The sequence below is a fragment of the Marmota marmota genome, unplaced genomic scaffold, assembly GCF_001458135.2.
Source record: "Marmota marmota marmota unplaced genomic scaffold, marMar, whole genome shotgun sequence".
Taxonomy (NCBI): Eukaryota; Metazoa; Chordata; class Mammalia; order Rodentia; family Sciuridae; genus Marmota; species Marmota marmota.
Genome location: NW_026000019.1, coordinates 8405696 through 8424181, shown reverse-complemented (window position 1 = coordinate 8424181; position 18486 = coordinate 8405696). Strand labels below are relative to the sequence as shown.

Below are 18486 nucleotides of genomic sequence, written 5' to 3'. Positions count from 1 at the left end.
GAATCTGTCTGCCACTATAAAAGTAGGATAGAATATCATAAAATTTAGTAGTTTTTAAGTCTCAGGTCTAAAACTTGGATCCATATTCTAACATATGGTAACTATGTGACCTTAGGTAAGTTACCTCACTTCTCTTTGATTCAGTTTCTTCACTAGTACCTAAGTCTACCAAGATTACTGTAACAATTCAAGACAAATAGAGATGCTAAGAAAAGTACTGAGTAATTTTGGGTAATGTGCCAAAACCATCTACTTCCTTAATTTTACCTAGCCTATTAGCCCAATTTTGTTTGACTGGAAAAATGAAAAGAGAAAAGGAAAAAGTCTCACACCAATACTCAATGAACATCTATCTTGTGCCTTAATTGGGAAAAATGGCTACGAACACTGGCCCTCAAAAGACTTAACTCTTAGTTATAATACCTGAAGAAGAAAACAAAATTTCCCTTGATATCTCTCCAACTATATGATGAAATAAAAATATTTAATCCACAAAATGTTTAACAGGGATACTATTAATTTGTTATACAGCTTAATGCTTTTTGGTTTATTTTTCTCTTAAACAATTAACAGTTGAAAAGGTTGATTGCTCTTATTTTACATTAATACAAACATGCATACATTTTGCCCTTTTAAATATCTAGATGTATATAGAAACACAGATACAATGTTTTCCCATTAATCAAAACATACAAGGTTTTACTGCATCACTATTACTGATTTTGGTGCAGTATTATTATCTGTAAAACCAGAAATATTACACCAGATGATCACTAATACTTTAAACCACATTTTAAAACAATTATACTAAAAATATTCTGTAATCTTTTAATGTGTAAAGTTTTCAGGACTCCTAGGACTTATCCTTTGAAAGATTTAACAAAAGCTATGTGATTCTGGTTAAAAAATATTTTTTTCATTGCAAGAAACTATTTTTAATAAATAAATAAATAATAAAGGTGAATTTATAACTAAAAAATAGAAAATATTTTTTGTTGCAAGACATTACAAACCTCCAATATCAACAATAATCCACATGCAGCTTGATTAGACTGACCTCTTCTGGTGGTAAACTGTTGTTATAAGTTCTTGATTAAATTTTTCTAGTTAATAGGGGCAGCAGTAGCAAATGGCATTAATAATAAATTAGATTTCAAAATAATCTCACCACTGTTTTGGGAATCAGCAGCTCTCTGATTACTTTCACCTGCACCCATACTTTCTTCTGTTTCTGTACCTGGATCAGTCCCATCACCACCCTAAGAACAAAATGTGATGACATAAACAAAAATAAATCAAATAAATACCTTAAAAGGAAAACCAAATAATTAACCAAAGCAGCAAAAACAAACAAACTGACCAAACCAAACAAAACTGAAAAGTATAAAAAGTTTTAGTGTTCTGATAATATGGGCCTTTCTATATCATAAAAAAAAGGCAAGTTTTCTAAGCAAGTTCTTGAAGAAAATGGTCAAAACTCTAACCAGTTACCTCAGCATCATCAGCTTCATATCCGTCATTACCATCTGCACTACCAGTTCCTTCATTACTGTCTTCACCTTCATCTCCCATCCCTGTGTCATCTTCATCATCATCATCATCTTCTTCATCTTCTTCATAATCCTAATAGATAAATCCACAAGTATAAATAAGATCTAGGATATGGCCCACATACTCTGCACATCTTTACCACATTTAAATTGAAATGACTCCTCATTGGTTGGGATTCAGGAGTTGTCCTGTGTGATAAGTCCAGCAAACCAACAGCAGAACTGTAATGCTGCATGGAATTAGTACAATGCCAATCAATTCTGAATGAGACTATGCAAAGATGATAGGCCAGAAAGTGTCAAGTGATTCAATTTAATTCTATCTAATTTTAAACAGAGTTGAAGAAAAATAAAATTAGTCCAGGAATTTTAAAATTTTTGTATGCATATCCAAAACTACACATATAATGTTATTATTACACATGTAATTACTATTTTAAAAAGGTGTAGAAAAAACCCTCATTGCTTTATGAATGAAAGAATCTCAAATAAGCAGCTGTCATTATAGGATTAAATCCCCAAACAAAACACCAAATTTCACTTAAAATATACTTCAATAATGGTGATACCTCAATTACTTCTGAAACAAATTACAGGGCTCCAAGGAGGTAAATGGGAATGGGTTTATTTCTTCTTTTAATTTCCAGAAATCACAGTGCTTATGAAATAAAATTCATTCAGCCACTTACAAGTAAGCTTGAGAAAAAATTCTAAATAGCTCAGCAATCATTAAAAGACAAAATTTAAAAAATTAAAGATTTTCCATCACTGGTTCTATGATTGTTTTCATTATAAAATGTTAATATCTGAAATAATCAGGGTAAAATAAAAATAATATAATAACCTACTGAAACTGACTGAGCAATCAAAACTTGCCCAAGGATTTGAACAATTTCATCTAAGTTTTGAAAATACTGCATAATTTCAAAACCACATTTACCTCATGTTCTCCATCATTTTCATCATCATCATCTTCTTCATCATCACTGTCAATTACAATGACATCATCTCCTTTGCCTTGGCCATCCTGGGATGAAGTTGTTGTTTGCTGATCTGATTGAAGTGGTCCGAGATCTATTTGTAGAGATTGGGAAGTTTCTTCACTGTCTTCCATAGGTGTATAATCTCCCTGGGTGACTCCCTTTAAAAATGAAGAAATTAAAAATCAAATACATCTAACAGTATCAGTGAGCTAAAAGTCGAAGTAAAAACTAAAGAATACTTATAAATTAGCAGGACTTATTTTTAAAAAATGGTTTCAAAGCAGAAATTGAAACATATGGTAAACATCTAATTACTGTCTTCTTAGAAAATATATTATAAATCTTATTGAGCAATAATTTATAAGAGAAAAAATGAACAGAGATGTGTGCATATTCAAAACTACATGTGTAATATTATTGATCAGTGCTGCCTAACAGAAATCTGTGAGCCAAAAATGTAATTTTAGATTTCTTTATTAGACACTTGAAAACATAAAGAAAGTAAAATCAATTTTAAGAATAACTTTATGAACATATACAGAATACCATTTCAACATGTAACCAATGTACTAATTAACAAATATTTTACACTTTAAAATTATTACTAAGTTTCCAAAATTCAATGTATATCTTACATTTATCTCAGTTTGGACTAGTTATATTTCTTCCAAGTGCTCAATAACCAATGTGGTTAGTTGACAGTGCACTTACTGGCCAAACTTGGAAAAAATGGGCCTGTAACATTCTGTTAAAAAAGCATTTTCCCCAAACTAGAAATAGTCTAGACACACAATGAATAAAGCATGCAATTTTTATTGTCTTTTTGTTTTGGGATATCGGGAATTGAACTCAGGGGTATTTGACCACTGAGACACATTCCCAGCCCTATTTTGTATTTTATTTAGAGACAGGGTCTCACTGAATTGCTTAGTGCCTCACCATTGCTGAGGCTGGCTATGAACTTGCAATCCTCCTGCCTCAGCTCCTGAACTGCTAGGATTAGAGGGGTGAGTCACTATGCTCAGCTTTATTGTCTTTTTACAAAGAAACTTCTTCCCTTCCCTAAAGTCCAATTAAACCTAAACCTTCAAACCACAACAAAGAGACAGTCAGGGCATCCCCTAACCTGAAAATACGAATGCTCTGAAATCTGAAATTTTTGAGTATTGTTATAATACTAATTTTAGTATATGTGCTGCCGAAGCGAGCACTTGTTATAATACTAAATGGGCGAAAAAAACAACAGGAAAAAATAATTATATACAGTGTCTACAGATTTTTGTACCCTTCAATGTTAGTAAGGAGAAGACTACCACAACTCAAGGCTCTAGCTTTTAAAAGAGCAGGTTAATTCTCAAATTTCCATCTGAAAATTAGGAGGACAGTAATAGTACCAGTGGTTGGATGGGATTCTTCTGAATACTGGGCAAGCAAATACACTTAAAATGCTAAGCATATTGCCCAGTACATAAAGTGCTCAGCCAATGTTAGCATCTATGTGATAATTCTTTTAAAGAAGTAGTCTCATTCTACAAGTGAGGCAATATAATGACATTATGAGCAGTGGCATAAGAAAGTGACCCAAAGGGATGCTCAACAGGTAAAGCCTTTATGCAAATATTCTAAAATGTAAACAAACAAAAAACCCTCAAAACACCAAAACTTGCCCCCAAACCTCCCAAATCTGAAACACTGCTGATTCTAAGCAATTAGGATAAAGGGACACTCAACCTGCATCATATATTAAAATAATTATTTGCTCAATTTATTTTCACAATTCTACTCTGTTATCTACTGAAATAAACTTAATCTGTCTTTTTTGGCTTAAGTACTCAGTAAAATCTATTTCATTTTTCATATAAACTTAATCTGTCTTTTTTGGCTTAAGTACTCAGTAAAATCTATTTCATTTTTCATATAAACCAGCAATAATGTCTTTTTGATCTAAGACATTTCATAAAAATTACATATACCATAATGGAAAATGAGTAAGTCATGGTGAAATTAAAAATATGCCCTAAGTGACAAATTTATTTAAGGAAAATTAATAGTTAATGGGAAACTAAAGGGTACTTTTTTGAGTCACAGGACAATTTTGACCATCTTAAGAAAAAAACCTTTTCATACAAGATTTTAGCATAATTTAATGAAGTCTGAAAATAAAGTAGAAATCCACATGCTAATTCCAAGTTGTTTTATTTTTATGTTCTTTAGATGTGTATCAAAAGATATCATTTGTAGTACCATATATTCATCTAAAGGTTTAGTTTTGTTTTTAGAGCAAAAAATAAACTGGTAAAAAAAAAAAAAGAAACAAACTGGTAAAATTAACTTTTAAAATCAATGTATCTCAGAAACGAAAAACTTTGCAATCTATATTTACTTATGATTAGCTTAAGACAGTTCCTTTCTTTTACACAGATAAGAATGTTATAATAAAAGATCTCAAGTTTATCCAGAGACAAAATATTGTTTCAAGTTTAAGAGGACATCTGAACACTACACAGACTGGGTTCAAATCCCAGCTCCAATGCTGTGTGAACTTAGGTCCATTACTTATCTAGGCATTAGTTTCTTCACTAACGGTTGTGGTGACAAGTAAATTAATTAATAAATGTAATGAATGTGAGTTAATAAACATAAATTTCTTATAACAACATTTGAATATAGTAATAAATTAAGTATTACTCTTTTACGTATTAATAGTTAACTATTAATGATATTATTATATCTGAAATCTTACCTTCAAGGGCAGAGGGATGGAAGGAAAGTAATAATTTTTGAGTATGTAGCAGGTACTATTTTAGGTACTTTACCATCCTTAAAATGTTATAATTTTCTGACAAGTAAAACCAAAGAGTTAGTGACATGCTTACAGTCACAGTTTCTAAGTGATGGAGCTTAGAATGCAACCTAGTCCTTTGTAACTTCAGAATCTATGCTCCTTCTGCTAGTAAGGCTGCTGGTGCAAAAGCCCCCAATGAGAGTCCAAAAAAAATGAAGAAGTGTAAAATGCATTTCCTTTCATGGATTATTTTAATACTGCAAGGAAAACAATAGAGGACCTAATGGGGCATTATAGACTAACTTAGGACTCAACCAATACTCTTGTCCTTCCAAATAATTAGAATTGAAAATAACTTTTATTTCTAACAACTTATCACTTGGAAAAATCTTTGCTACATATTAACAAAAACATTCTTTAGTGTAAGTTGAGAACATGGAGCACAGGAGTAAATAAAGCAGAAAATCCATCAGTTTATTCCAGTAATATTTCACAAATATAAAAACAAGTTTAAAAGTCCAAATAATGTTTTATTTTATCAAAGCTAATTTCATTCATTAAAAACAACAATTTATTACTTCATGTAGGTTGTTACTTACTTCTCCAATGGAATCTTGAGAATCCTGATTGTATACTTGAGTCTCAACTTCTCCATCAGTACTTTCTTCTGCCATAACTTCTTCCTAAATCATGATACAATTTATTAATGCGTATCAGAACACTAGATGAAGAGGTACCTGTTCTAGCAGTTCTTTCAATAAAACAAAATCCAAATCTACAATTTTATGAAGCTATATATCCAGAAACATTTGCTTTTATTTGTATAATATAATCAATCATATCAATCATACTTTTCTTCAAGATATGATTTATGAACATTTATTAATTCATAGAAGTAAAATTTAGTCTTAATGCTTGCTATAAAATCGAATTCATTACAGTTTAGCTTTGACAATATAATTGATTAGTTTTAGAAAAAAGATGGCAAATGAATTTAAAATGTCCATGAGACTATAAACTTCCCTTGTTCTTCAAATAAAAAAACAACAACTTTGACACGAAATCCAACTTATGGTTTTTTGTTTTTTATTGAACTGGAAACAAATTCAATTAAAAAAATGAAAAGAATATAAAACACTATTGTTAACAGCAATAATATGTGGGCTGTCAATGAAAGCTTTGTAGTGATTTCAAAAACAGATTTCCAGATAATATAGTTTGACCCCAAAAGGTTAATTTGCCTTTGGCTATCAACGAACAGTCTCTATTAACTTTACTGGGTAAAAGTAAAAATAAATAGAAAGAACTTCACACACCTCAGTACCTACAGGTGTAACACTCTTCAGCTTCTTTGGAAGAGGCATTTCCACTGCATCATCAGAGACAGGGTCTGATGCTTCCACAGTGCTATCCTCCTCCTCCTCACGGCTGCGCTTTGGCAAAGAGGAACTGGGGGTGGCTGAAACTTTGAAATTAGATAATTTAAATATTATATCAGAGCATAATAATAATCCCATTTAGAAAAAGATAATTAGACAATATGGTCACTTAATTAAAAGAAATAGTCTTAGATCAATTCCCATCAACAAATTATTGTTCTTGCTAATCACTGAAAAAAATAAAGGCGGCTTATCTTTGATTTAATGGTTTTATACTAACCTTCATTTAATAAAGCCAGCTAAATTTTACAGTATAATGACTCACTGTGATTATACTGACAAATAACTGCTATTTACAAATTTACATAGGACCTTCTATAAATCTCAAGACTCCTTAAATGAAAACAGTTTGTGTATAAATAGGGCTATGGTCTTTTAGTCCTCAGGATCTGCATTAAGTTACATACAGAGTTTCCCCTCTAAAAAAATGTCCAAAAGTAACTGAAAGGGAAGAAAGATTTTTTACTTCATGATGAAAAACAACTAACCACTCAGTAAACATAAAATAAAATGTTAGGAATATACTCATTCATCCTAATACCTAGTAGAAAGTAAGAAAGAATATTCAAGATATTGGTTATATCTAAAGAAATAAAAAATGTATAGGTCTACTCTAACTTCATAAAAAATTAATCTTACCAGTGCCAAATACTGCTGTAGAAGTAGAAGGTCGCTCAACTGGTGAACTCTGAACCACTTCTACTAAGTTTGGGGATAACTCCTGATTTGCAGGCTCAATCTGAGGATGACTTTGTTGAGTGGGCTGCACAAAAGCTGTAGCCTGTGTTTGTTGCTGAACAGTTAAAATGGGTTGAGAGAGAGAAGGCTGGACATTAGGACTAGTAGAACGAACAGATCCACTTGTGCTTCCAAAAACTGGAACATGTTCCACTGGACCTTCTGACTGCATAGCTGAAAAATAATCACAATATTTAATGTAAATCTTCTACTCTTACCAAAGCTGGGCTTACTTTTTTTTTTCTTTTGTGATATGTCATATTGTGCAGTTCTTGCATACATACCTCTAACCACTTAATACCCCCAAATGCTATGGGTAAAAGTAATGTATTATGTGTTTTTATATTGCCTACATGACTGAGCTGGTAGTATGCAAAAATTTGTTGACTAAATAAATATCTAAAAGGGTTCTTGCATCTACTGTTCCATTTAAATTATGACCAAAAAAAATTAATAAGATCAAAAAGCTCAAAAGTCAAATTGTAAATTTTCATTAAGCATCATTTTTGAATTGACATCATAACACAAACATTATTTTTTTAGGGCTGGGAGAATATCTCAGTGGTATAAAGTGCTTGCTGAGCATGCATAAAAGCAATGGGCTTAATCCTCAGCACTGCAATCCCCCCACCCCAAAAACCAAAGCAACCAAAGTTTTACTGGTAATCTATCCAATAATCACTTTGTTGAAAGTAGCCAAAATATTCTGTGAGCTCATAGCATTTATATACAAAACTTGAAAAATTTACTAAATTCTAAATTTGTACAGGTAAGAATTTAAGGAAATAAGTTTTACTGAATACCTGTTCTGCAATTAGATAAAGGGATTAAACAATAAGAAACAAGAATTGCTTTTGAGGAGCTCCATCTAGTAAAGTAAAAAGGCATCAACAAACTCAAACAAAATACAAAGTTTGATTGCTATAACAAGTATCAAGGAGCCATGGGAACAAAGTGGAGAAAGCAATGAGAAGCTCAGATAATTTCAGTGAAAAAGGGATGGTTGTGTTGAACCAATAATTTACTATGGTTTTTCAAAGTGGATTTCATACCCTCTTTGTTAACCATTAGAAGTGAACATTTTGGTTTTAGAAAAATGTAATGTAATAACCACAGGAATGGATTTTTCTTTTTTTTAGCTTAAAATCAAAACAAATAAAAGGGAGGGCAGGAGAAAATTTGCTGTATTAACAAGTATCCTGGGGTCTGGTTCAGTGGTAGAGCATTTGCCTATCATGCACAAGGCCCTGCCTTCAATCCTCAGCAGTGCAAACAAAATGATATAAAATGAACCAACTAAACAAATAAAACCAAATATTCCGGAACACATCTGTTTCAAAATATTAACTACCCACTTTTACTATGTCTGACTTCAGCTTTAGAGGCCTCATTTTATCCTTGAAATTACTGCCATCTACTCAAAATAAATTGAAACAAGCTGTCAATCTGATTGAATTTGTATTATTTTACTAACCTTCTTGTGATTCCACCTGTGTGGTGGGCATCACTGTAGCTGTTGGGGTAGTAGTAGGATTTGTAACGGTGGCAGGTGTAACCATTGGGCGGATACTAGCCCTGGGGGTTGACTTATTTCCAGGCATAGCTGCAGCTGTCACTTTACTTGGAGTGGAAACAACAGGAGTTGGCTTGATATTAGCCGTTGGTGGATCTGATGTGCTGGCACTTACAAAGGGGAAAATCCAGGAATAATGCATTCATAAAAAACTGTTACAAATATTTTTAATAAAATACGTATATTCCATGAAAAGCAAAACACATTTATTTCCTCAAGTAAAAGTTCAGCAAATGTGATCTTAAAATGGTTCAGACCTTATTAGGTATTTTTCCTAACACTGCTCTGGGAAGACATGGTGGATTTATAAAAAGACACTGAGTATAGTTTTATATATTTTTTCACTAAATATTTCAAGACTTAATGAAAAGGCTTGAACTTAAGCATTAAAAATTGCAGGGAATGCTTCAGAGTAGTGTATCCTGACAACGTACACTACATCCAACTATTGAATAGCTGAACCCAAATCTCAACCCAGCTTTTCATCATAAAACATCACAGTGAAATCAGAATTGGTCTATCTTAACAATCAATCAAATTAAAAGATGGGAGATGTGCTGGGTCACAAAGCTCTTCCCAACAGGACTGAAAATATGCTGAAAACAAGCGTTGGCAAATCTCTGGTACACTTTTGCACAGATAAACTGCTCTTTAGTATAATAATTTACAAGACAGTACACAGATTTGTTTTCCCTCAAAAATCACTAGATTTTCCCTAAACTTTAAAAACAGACTATTCATAAGAAGGAAAACTCACATTCCTCTTTCACCAGAAGCTGGAGTGGTTTTCAATGTGATCTGTCTCTGCTGTTCTGGGACCTATAAAGAGAAAATTACTAATTTCTGTGCCTAGCTCACACAAGAGACCACCAAATAATGCCACCAATTTTTTTTACCATGGTTTGAAATTCACTCTGAGAAAAGTTCCTAAATTGTCAAGCATTTTCAAATGTACAAAGAAAAGCAAATCCATTGTTTAAGCAGAATTAGCTAATCACCTTATTGGTAGGTTCTTGGGGCTCATCTCTCTGCTCAAGGTGTCTCTCTTGATGCTCCCTGAGTTCTCTTTCCAAGCGACTAATTCGACCTTCATATTGGGACTTCAGAGCAGTCATACGAACATCCAGTTCATCTTTCTGCTGATCTAAGGCTCCATTCCTTTGTTTAAGTTCCTCATTTTCTTTAGTTAGCTGATCTTTTACACCTAGAGTAACCATATGATTACACTATTATAATCAAATATTAGAAACAACATTTATAGATTTAATTTGCACACAAATTATCTGATTCTGTGACTAGAACATATTTATGTATGCTATACATATCAATGACCAGTTTTATATCTATCCATGTTTTCAATATATAATTGAATATATATACACTTACTCCAATATATAAATATGTAAGTTCTCCTACCTAAAGTTTCAAAGAAAGTTTAGTAGAACTTTTTATATTTCAATGTACTACTCAGTTCATTATGATGAACTACAAAAATTTACATTTCACATAATCTATTGCATATATTCAAATATAATAAAGTTTTTAATGAATAAAGCTACTGGGACACTATCTTAGTGATCATTAAAAACAGGCTTATAATCAAATCCAACTGACTTGACATTTTATATAACCACTCAGCAGAACTGGCAATCAAGGCTGAATATGGACTTGATGGGCTTTCTCATAAATCTGACATGAAGGACCAGAAGAAACTCCCTGAACTGAAACACAGAAAAATGCTTGGTCAGGTAAGATCCAATGCTATCTAGTTTATAGAAGATGCCTGGGCGGCACAGTCTGCACTCAGATCTGTCACAATACTCACTAAAGCAAAAGGATGGCAATATCCTGGCATTAATTATCAGCCAACAATTACGAAAAGACTTCATAAATAGAGCAAAAGCATTCAAGACAGCGCTGTTCATGTCTAATTAAGTAACCTACTCAAAGCCTTACCACATAATCAACTTTCACCATCAAGTTCAAACCTCAACATAAACAGATACTTACCGGCTAAATGAGCAATTTTTGATTTTGCAGCTACAATAGCCTTTCTAGTTTTTTCCTCCTTTTCAGTTATTTGCTGTCTGAGCTGCTCCTCCTGAGTAGTTCTATCTTGAAGATCCTGTCGAAGTCGTGAAAGTTCAGACTGAAGCTGCACAGTCTGTTCCTGGAGATTTCTTGCTTCTGTCTCTTTTTCAGATAATGTCTTTTAAAAGAAAAAGGTATTCACCATGAAATTCAATAGAAATTATATGACTTAAAAAGAAATAATTACTAATTTGCTTTTTAAAAAATTTTAACATACACAATTAGTTCTACATGTTAATTGGTTACCATGTAATATTCAAAACATTATACATTGCATAATGTATAAATCAAATTAAATATATTGATCTCCTCAAACATTATCCCAAAACATTCATCAATTCTTTGTGGTGAAAACTTTCAAAATTCTATTAGCTTTTTAAAATGGCAATACATAACCTTTGTTTATAGTTGTCATACTATGCAACAGTATCCCAGAGCTTCTTGCTTCTAACTGTAACTAAGTACCCACTGATCAGACTTAGCCCATTCCTCACATTAATTCATTTCTTTAGGATAAATGTGGGTAAACATACAAAAATGGAGGTCAAACTAATTAAGCAGATATTTGAAGACAATAAAATACTATTTATATATACAGTGTTTAATGTACTTCTTAGGTACAAAAAAAGTAGGGACATACACCTTTTGCTGCTCTCTCTCATACCTTCTGAAGATTCTCTACTTGATTCTCCAGTGATTTTGACTTGGTTTCAGCTTGGTTGAGTGAATCTTTGAGCTCCTGCATTTCCTGGACTGAGATATGCTGTTCCTGATGGTCCCCAGAAGACTGAGCTGAAGTTTCCATGACCTAACATGACAAAACAATGATTATATGCTCATGTATTTATATTTAATAATTTGACTTCTGCAGATTTATCTCAGAAAATAATTAATCAGAGAAATGCAAATTAATTTTGATGAGGTACAAAAGTAAATTTTCTATGTGATAATTTTAATGTCCTCAAATAGGAAATTAGTTATGGTGGATATTACACAGCAAATCAAAAATGACATACTGTAGATGAGCTTCTGACACAGAAAGACATTTTCACAATAACAAATCAAGTGGAAAAACAGATTACATAAGAACATATGCAAATGATTAACACTTTGAATAAACATACCAATGACATGTACAAAAAGTATATTATAAAAGCTTACTAAAGTGCTAATAGTGTTTAACAATGAGAGTTAAAGACTTTTGGATATGTTTCTTTATATTTACATAAAGATTTATATATCTATGTATTTCTTTATATATTTTCTAATCCAATATGCAATAAATACATAATCAAATCAGTATGAAAGTTCCTTGTCTTTGAGAACTTAGACCAATACTTAGATTCTAATTATAAAAAAGATGTAAACATTATTTTTAAAAGGAAGTTAACAAATAACCAATTTAAAATTATGTAGTCTGGTAAGTTATAAAAAAATATTTTAAAATATGTGTAATTTTAATTGGCAATGAATTATAAGAACATAACTTTGGAAAGGAACAGTATTTAAAATGTAAAAATGAAACTAAAATACATTTGTAATTTTATAAATACTTTTGGTTATATTAAAAAACTAATCTTAAACCAAATTAACAAATCATGTAAACTTACACTTGGGTTTAGAATGTAAAAATCAATAATATTTTAAAAACAAGATTTTTGTAAAATGCATTCTAATATATATACATATACACACACATATACATACTTTAAGGAAAAATTTCTCAACATACCTTATCCTGTTGTGCTTTAAGTTCTTCATACTGAGTCTTGTACCTCCGTCCAATTTTCTTGACCTGAGTAATAGTTTTAACTTTTTCTTGGATATCAATTATTTTGGCATCTAAATCCTTTTGGATGGTTTCTTTTTCAGTTCTTATTTTATTTAAATCTTCCTTCAGACTCTGGATTAAGTTCTGGTTGTTAGTCAAAGATGCATTTGATCTTTAAAAAATGAAGTCAAGGTTTCTTAGACTAAATATATAAGACTTCAAATTTTAAAATACATCAATTTAAAAGTTTATACCGTACTGCTTTAATAACAGCTTTTCTTTTAAAAATCCTTTCAATATACCTTATGAATTTAGTCCTTTAGAAAGACTTTAAATAAGTTTACGTGCGCATTTTAGAGTTGAGAAACACTGAGCTACAAGTGGTCAAGTAACATGTACTATTTTTCAAAATAATCAAGTGATGATAGCCAGACTTTAATTCAGATCTGCTTAACAGCAAAAGCTAAACTCTTGCTATTATACTGGATGTTGTCAAAGTTTTTCTGCAAAGGGCCAGATAGAGTAAACATGTCAGGCTTTGCAGGGCACAGTCTTTGTCACATGTTCTTCTCTCTTTTTTAAGCAAAGCTAAAATTGCAAAAATAATTCGTAGTGTGTAGGCCATAAGCCATGTAAAAACAAGTCATAAGCCAGATTTGACCTGTGGGATATAGTATGCCAACCCCTATACTATTATCATGAACCAAACTTCAGATCAATGACCTGAATTAAGAATATGGGCTTAAGAATTAACTCCATAAAGCTGAGGTAGTCCAGCTTTTTGAATCTTAGTTTTCTCATCTTTAAGAAGTAAGATCTGCTCTATCTAACATACTCGACTATTGTTATGGACAGAAAGAATATACATGACACAAATTTGTAAACTGTTCAGCATTACATAAAAGAAAGCCATGGCACCTACAAATGACACTAAAATTTACAAAGATAAGCCAGAAACATTAATATTTATTTTCTTCTCTCAGGGGGCTATATTTTACTCTTAAGTCCATTAAAAAAAAAAAAAAAAAAGAAAGAAAACTTAAAACTTCCTTTACTGATCACAAACATATGCTCTATAAAAGCACAATGAAGAAAAACCTATCTACAAGTTATTTTGGCTACTATTTAGAAAATATATTTAGCTTTAGACTTACCTGATATAGCTTTTATAAGAAAACATAAAAAAAAAAATCCATATATTAAATTGCTTGAGTAGAGAGAGAAATAGAGGGAAGCCACATGTAAGGGCTCTAACACTTTCTATTCTTTCTCAAATCAAGAAGCCAAACTTGTAGAGTCACATAAAGGGTAGAAATAAACTTCTTTAAGATTTTATATATTACATATGATTTACCTTGCAATTTCGGCTTTAAGTCTCCCAATTTCTTCAGTCAACTGTTGAATACGCTTGGTGTGAACTTCCTTTTCAGAAAGAAGCTTCCTATATTCTTCCGTGTCTGGATCTTTCTGCTGACTTAATAAATGCTAGAATAGCAAAAAATATATACTTTGATTTTTTAGATTTTTATGAAACAAATGTGCTGTAATAAAGTGGAAGCATACCCAATTAAACTTAGTTTAAGTGTTCTTGCATGCAAGTGATCAAGGACTGAAATATGAGACATTACTTTCAACTAAGTCAGCCAAAATGAAAGATAGAAATCAAATGTCATTGACTGTTCATTATTTTTTCCTAGTTGTGAAAGAACATTTCAGATTAGTTATACTGAGATCAATTAAAGGGAGATAAGGATGAAAAACTTTATTATGTAACTAATTTTACTGAAGTGACATTTGTAAGAAAAAAAAAGATAAATAATGCATTAACAAACATTAATCCTAAATGCAACTGATTTCATTAACCAGGAAAGGTAGCAGATTGCAAGAAAAATATATCTTAATTTTGTATAGGTTATCCACCCTTCTTGATTTCTCTGTATGTTTGTGTGATAACATCAGGAATAAAAAAGTTCTCAAATCCTATTCGTACAGTAATGGGTTACCATTCTAGAGCATTTCCTAGGCATCAGATGAACTGCTTTACACTTATAACACATGAGCACTGGTTTTACAAGCTCATTTTTCAAATGAGTAGAACCACAGCTCCGAGAGGTTAAAAAACTCTTAAGTCACATAACTAGTATGTGCAAAGCCAGCTTTGTTTGAGTAAGGAAATGTAGTTTCTAAGTGCAGTATGCTATCTTCCCATCCCACCTCCAAGAGGCTGCAGTAAAAAAAGTGCTTCAATAAGCTACATAAATTCATATTTTCATTTACTTTACAAGTAAAAACTGTTTTTTTGGAATTATGGGAAATAAATTAGCCACTTTTAAGAAATATACCAAATGCAATGAAAATTTCTTTAAAAACTGAGCTATAATTTTAACATCACATGTATACATGTAACATATTTCCATTGAAAATTATAATTTTCAGTGGTTTTCCAAATATTTTTAAACTCCTATTTTTATCCTGTTATTTAAAACCAACATTTCCATGTTTTTGAATGACTTTAGCTTCACTTACCTGGTTACGTGCTTTCCAACGTTTGACATCCTCTTCTAACAACTTCTTCTCTGCCTGCAACATACCGCTTTTCTCACTCAGCTCAGCATTTGCTTCTTGTAAGGGTAAAATATCTAACTCCAGTTTCCTCACCTGAAAACAGTGCCAATTTTTAAAAATAAAATTGTAAAAATTCACTTGTAATGTTATAAAAAATAACATACTACTTTTTTTTAAAAAAAGTGTTTTTATTACTCCAACTTTGTTTTTAATTTTTTTTTTTTTTAGTTGTAGAAGGACACAGTATCTTCATTTTATTTTTTTATGTGGTTCTAAGGATTGAACCCAGTGCCTCAAGCACTCGAGGTGAGTGCTCAACCACTGAGCTACAATGCCAGCCCCCAACTTACTTTATTTTATTTATTTACTTTTATGTGGTGCTGAAGATCAAACCCAGTGCCTCACACATGCTAGGCAAGCGCTCTACCACTGAGCTACAACCCCAGACCACACTACTACAAACCTTTGCTTGCATCTGCTGGAGATCCTGTTCTAGCCTCTCCTTTTCTTCTCTTAGCATCTTATTGGTCTCCATAACTACATTCATTGTTTCAGTTTTCTTCATCAGTTCTTCATGCTGAGCCATTGTTTTTGCAGTTACCTAATGATTTCAAACATACATATTTATATAGTATCTAGCAAACATACATATTTATATAATATCTAGCAGTTGAAGCAGTCTTTTCCTACCACTTCTAATCTTCCCTAAAACAAAGTAGAAAGAATTGATATTTCAACCTTAACTGAAATTTTTGAAAATTTACCTGTTTATTTTCCTGTGATGTATACTGACAAAGTTTCAAAAATATGAAAAAACAAAGATGAAAGTAAAAATACAGTAGAAATCCCACCAACAAGCAGTAGTAGCATTAAGTTAAAGTACCAATTCAGATATCTAATTGATCTTTCTGTACGTTTTTTATTTTTCCTTGCTGCAATGAATTTATTGCTAGTTCTAAAATAATGACATTTTGATTGTTTTTTACCTCTCAAATCTCTCATCACTTCACACTACTATTTTATTGGTTTGGTTTAAACAACTTGAATTGTTATCCTTCTCATTAAGTGTAATTATCTACCTTCTGCACTTGATGTTACTTTCTTTTCCCACCATTTTTAAAGTGATGGTATTTTTCATGGTTGCCATGCTACACTGCTCATGCTTGAGTAGATACATTACTTCTGACATAATGGATTACTTCTTGACTCTTCTACTATATTTAAGAATAGGTTTTCCCCTATGAACTTATTCATTTGCTGGGCATTTTTCTAGTATATGCTTTTCTACAGCCCAAAGGAATATAAAAATATGCAGAAGAGAATGGGATGATATGCAATCTTTGTTAGAAGCTCTGATTCTGCTCTTTTTCATTCAAGCGGTAACCACTTGTACTTGAGGATCTATTATTTCCCTAGTGATAACATTTGAATTTGGATTGTTTTCTCAATAAGATATACTTCTACAACTATCAACTTCTGCTGCAAACAAATTTAATTATTTGCTTTGCCTTGTTCAATGGTTTCTCCCTAGTAATAATTTTGACTACTTACCAATTAAAAAAGGTTAAGTGTTTAAGGGCTTAATATCATTTGTTTAGATGTGGGGCTATATATCTACTCAGAATGAAGTAAGTCAAGCTCATGTTAAAACCATCACTACAGCACCTTCTTTTCCTTTCACTGGTTTTATTAGTTTTGATTATAGTTTTGCTCCTTGGCTGAGAAAGAAAAATTCTCTAGGAATTTCAATCTATCATTTATTTTATCCTAGAAAGACTATCCAGATGCATACACAATGGAAACTATAATTAAACTGAAGTAAGTGAAATTTATTAAGCACATACTATGCACCACACATGGTTCCAAATGCTTCAGATTCACAAGACTCATTTAATCCTTACAATTATTATCTGTATAATACAGATGAGGAAACTAAGAGCAGATAAGTAAAACAATGCACAAGAGCACACAGCTAACGAGATTCAAATAGAATTTAATACCACACATTCTAGATACACAGCCTTCCCTCTCAATCATTATTCTGAGTCAGCACATAAAATGTATAATGAATTTACAAGTTTAGGAAGAATACTTATTTCAAATTAATTTTTGCTGTAATAAAAGACAGAAATATAAATAAGCTTTTTAGATGTAACAACGGATTTCTTTAAGCTTAGGAGACATACCTGGACCTTCTCCCTTTCAGCATTTAAGCTATCCTGTAGTTCCTGAAGTTCTCTTTCTAAAAGTTCAACTCTTTGTCGATAACGCAGACTCTCAACCTGAGCCACCTCAAACCTAGTTTCAGCAATTTCTTTTTCTCGTCGTATAAATCTATAAGAATATATATGTTAAGATTTTGTTTGAATTTTGAAAAGGAATAACATAACATTCCAAAGCTTAGGAAAATTTTGAAATAAGAAATTCGTCTACTTTAATAGCTATTTTTTTTTGTATGTTAGTTTGATTTAATTATTCCATATCATATTGGTAAATCATAACATCAATTTATACTTAAATATGCACAGCTATAGTTTGTCCATTTATAGCTAAGTTTAAATAAGAAAATAGAAGCATATACAATAAGAAGGCATTTTTTAAAGAAGTATATTTTGTGATTATATTTCTGACTTACTCATATGCTTGCTGTCTCCCTTTATTGCTTTTATATTTTTTTAGTTGTTGATGGACCTTTATTTATTTATATGCAGTGCTGAGTTTAATAGCTATTTTCACATCATATTTTCATTAATGGTAAATAATGATGGAAATAAAAATTTATTTTTTAATACCAGTAGTTTGAAAACGACATCTTTAAAATGATCTATAAGACATTCAGTTTTTCAAGGGGAACCCAAATAGGTTTTCATTATAACATTCAACTTTCAAGTCATCCATTTGATATGTTTAAATATCAGAAATGACCACTAAATGGGTGGCAGTGATTTTGTTGAGCTTTCTATCTAAATTATGTATGACCTTCTGGCCCAA

At 31.5% G+C, this 18486-nt stretch overlaps 1 protein-coding gene across 3 annotated transcripts in view; it reads right to left on the bottom strand.

Moving 5' to 3' along the window:
- Tpr (translocated promoter region, nuclear basket protein) overlaps positions 1–18486 on the bottom strand; it is a 62810-nt gene that overhangs the window by 13470 nt on the left and 30854 nt on the right. For 2 of the 3 annotated variants that reach the window (XM_015491696.2, XM_048809823.1), the window contains exons 27-42: positions 17682–17829; positions 15959–16096; positions 15457–15588; positions 14285–14415; positions 12892–13102; positions 11824–11967; positions 11079–11277; positions 10067–10272; positions 9826–9887; positions 8970–9178; positions 7397–7669; positions 6635–6783; positions 5918–6001; positions 2491–2691; positions 1492–1623; positions 1169–1259 (exon numbers count right to left, since the gene is read on the bottom strand). In XM_015491696.2, coding sequence (XP_015347182.2) covers positions 1169–1259; positions 1492–1623; positions 2491–2691; positions 5918–6001; positions 6635–6783; positions 7397–7669; positions 8970–9178; positions 9826–9887; positions 10067–10272; positions 11079–11277; positions 11824–11967; positions 12892–13102; positions 14285–14415; positions 15457–15588; positions 15959–16096; positions 17682–17829 — 2510 coding nt within the window. The remainder of the gene's footprint in view (positions 1–1168; positions 1260–1491; positions 1624–2490; positions 2692–5917; positions 6002–6634; positions 6784–7396; positions 7670–8969; positions 9179–9825; positions 9888–10066; positions 10273–11078; positions 11278–11823; positions 11968–12891; positions 13103–14284; positions 14416–15456; positions 15589–15958; positions 16097–17681; positions 17830–18486) is intronic. The other variant, XM_048809824.1, reaches the window with a different exon arrangement.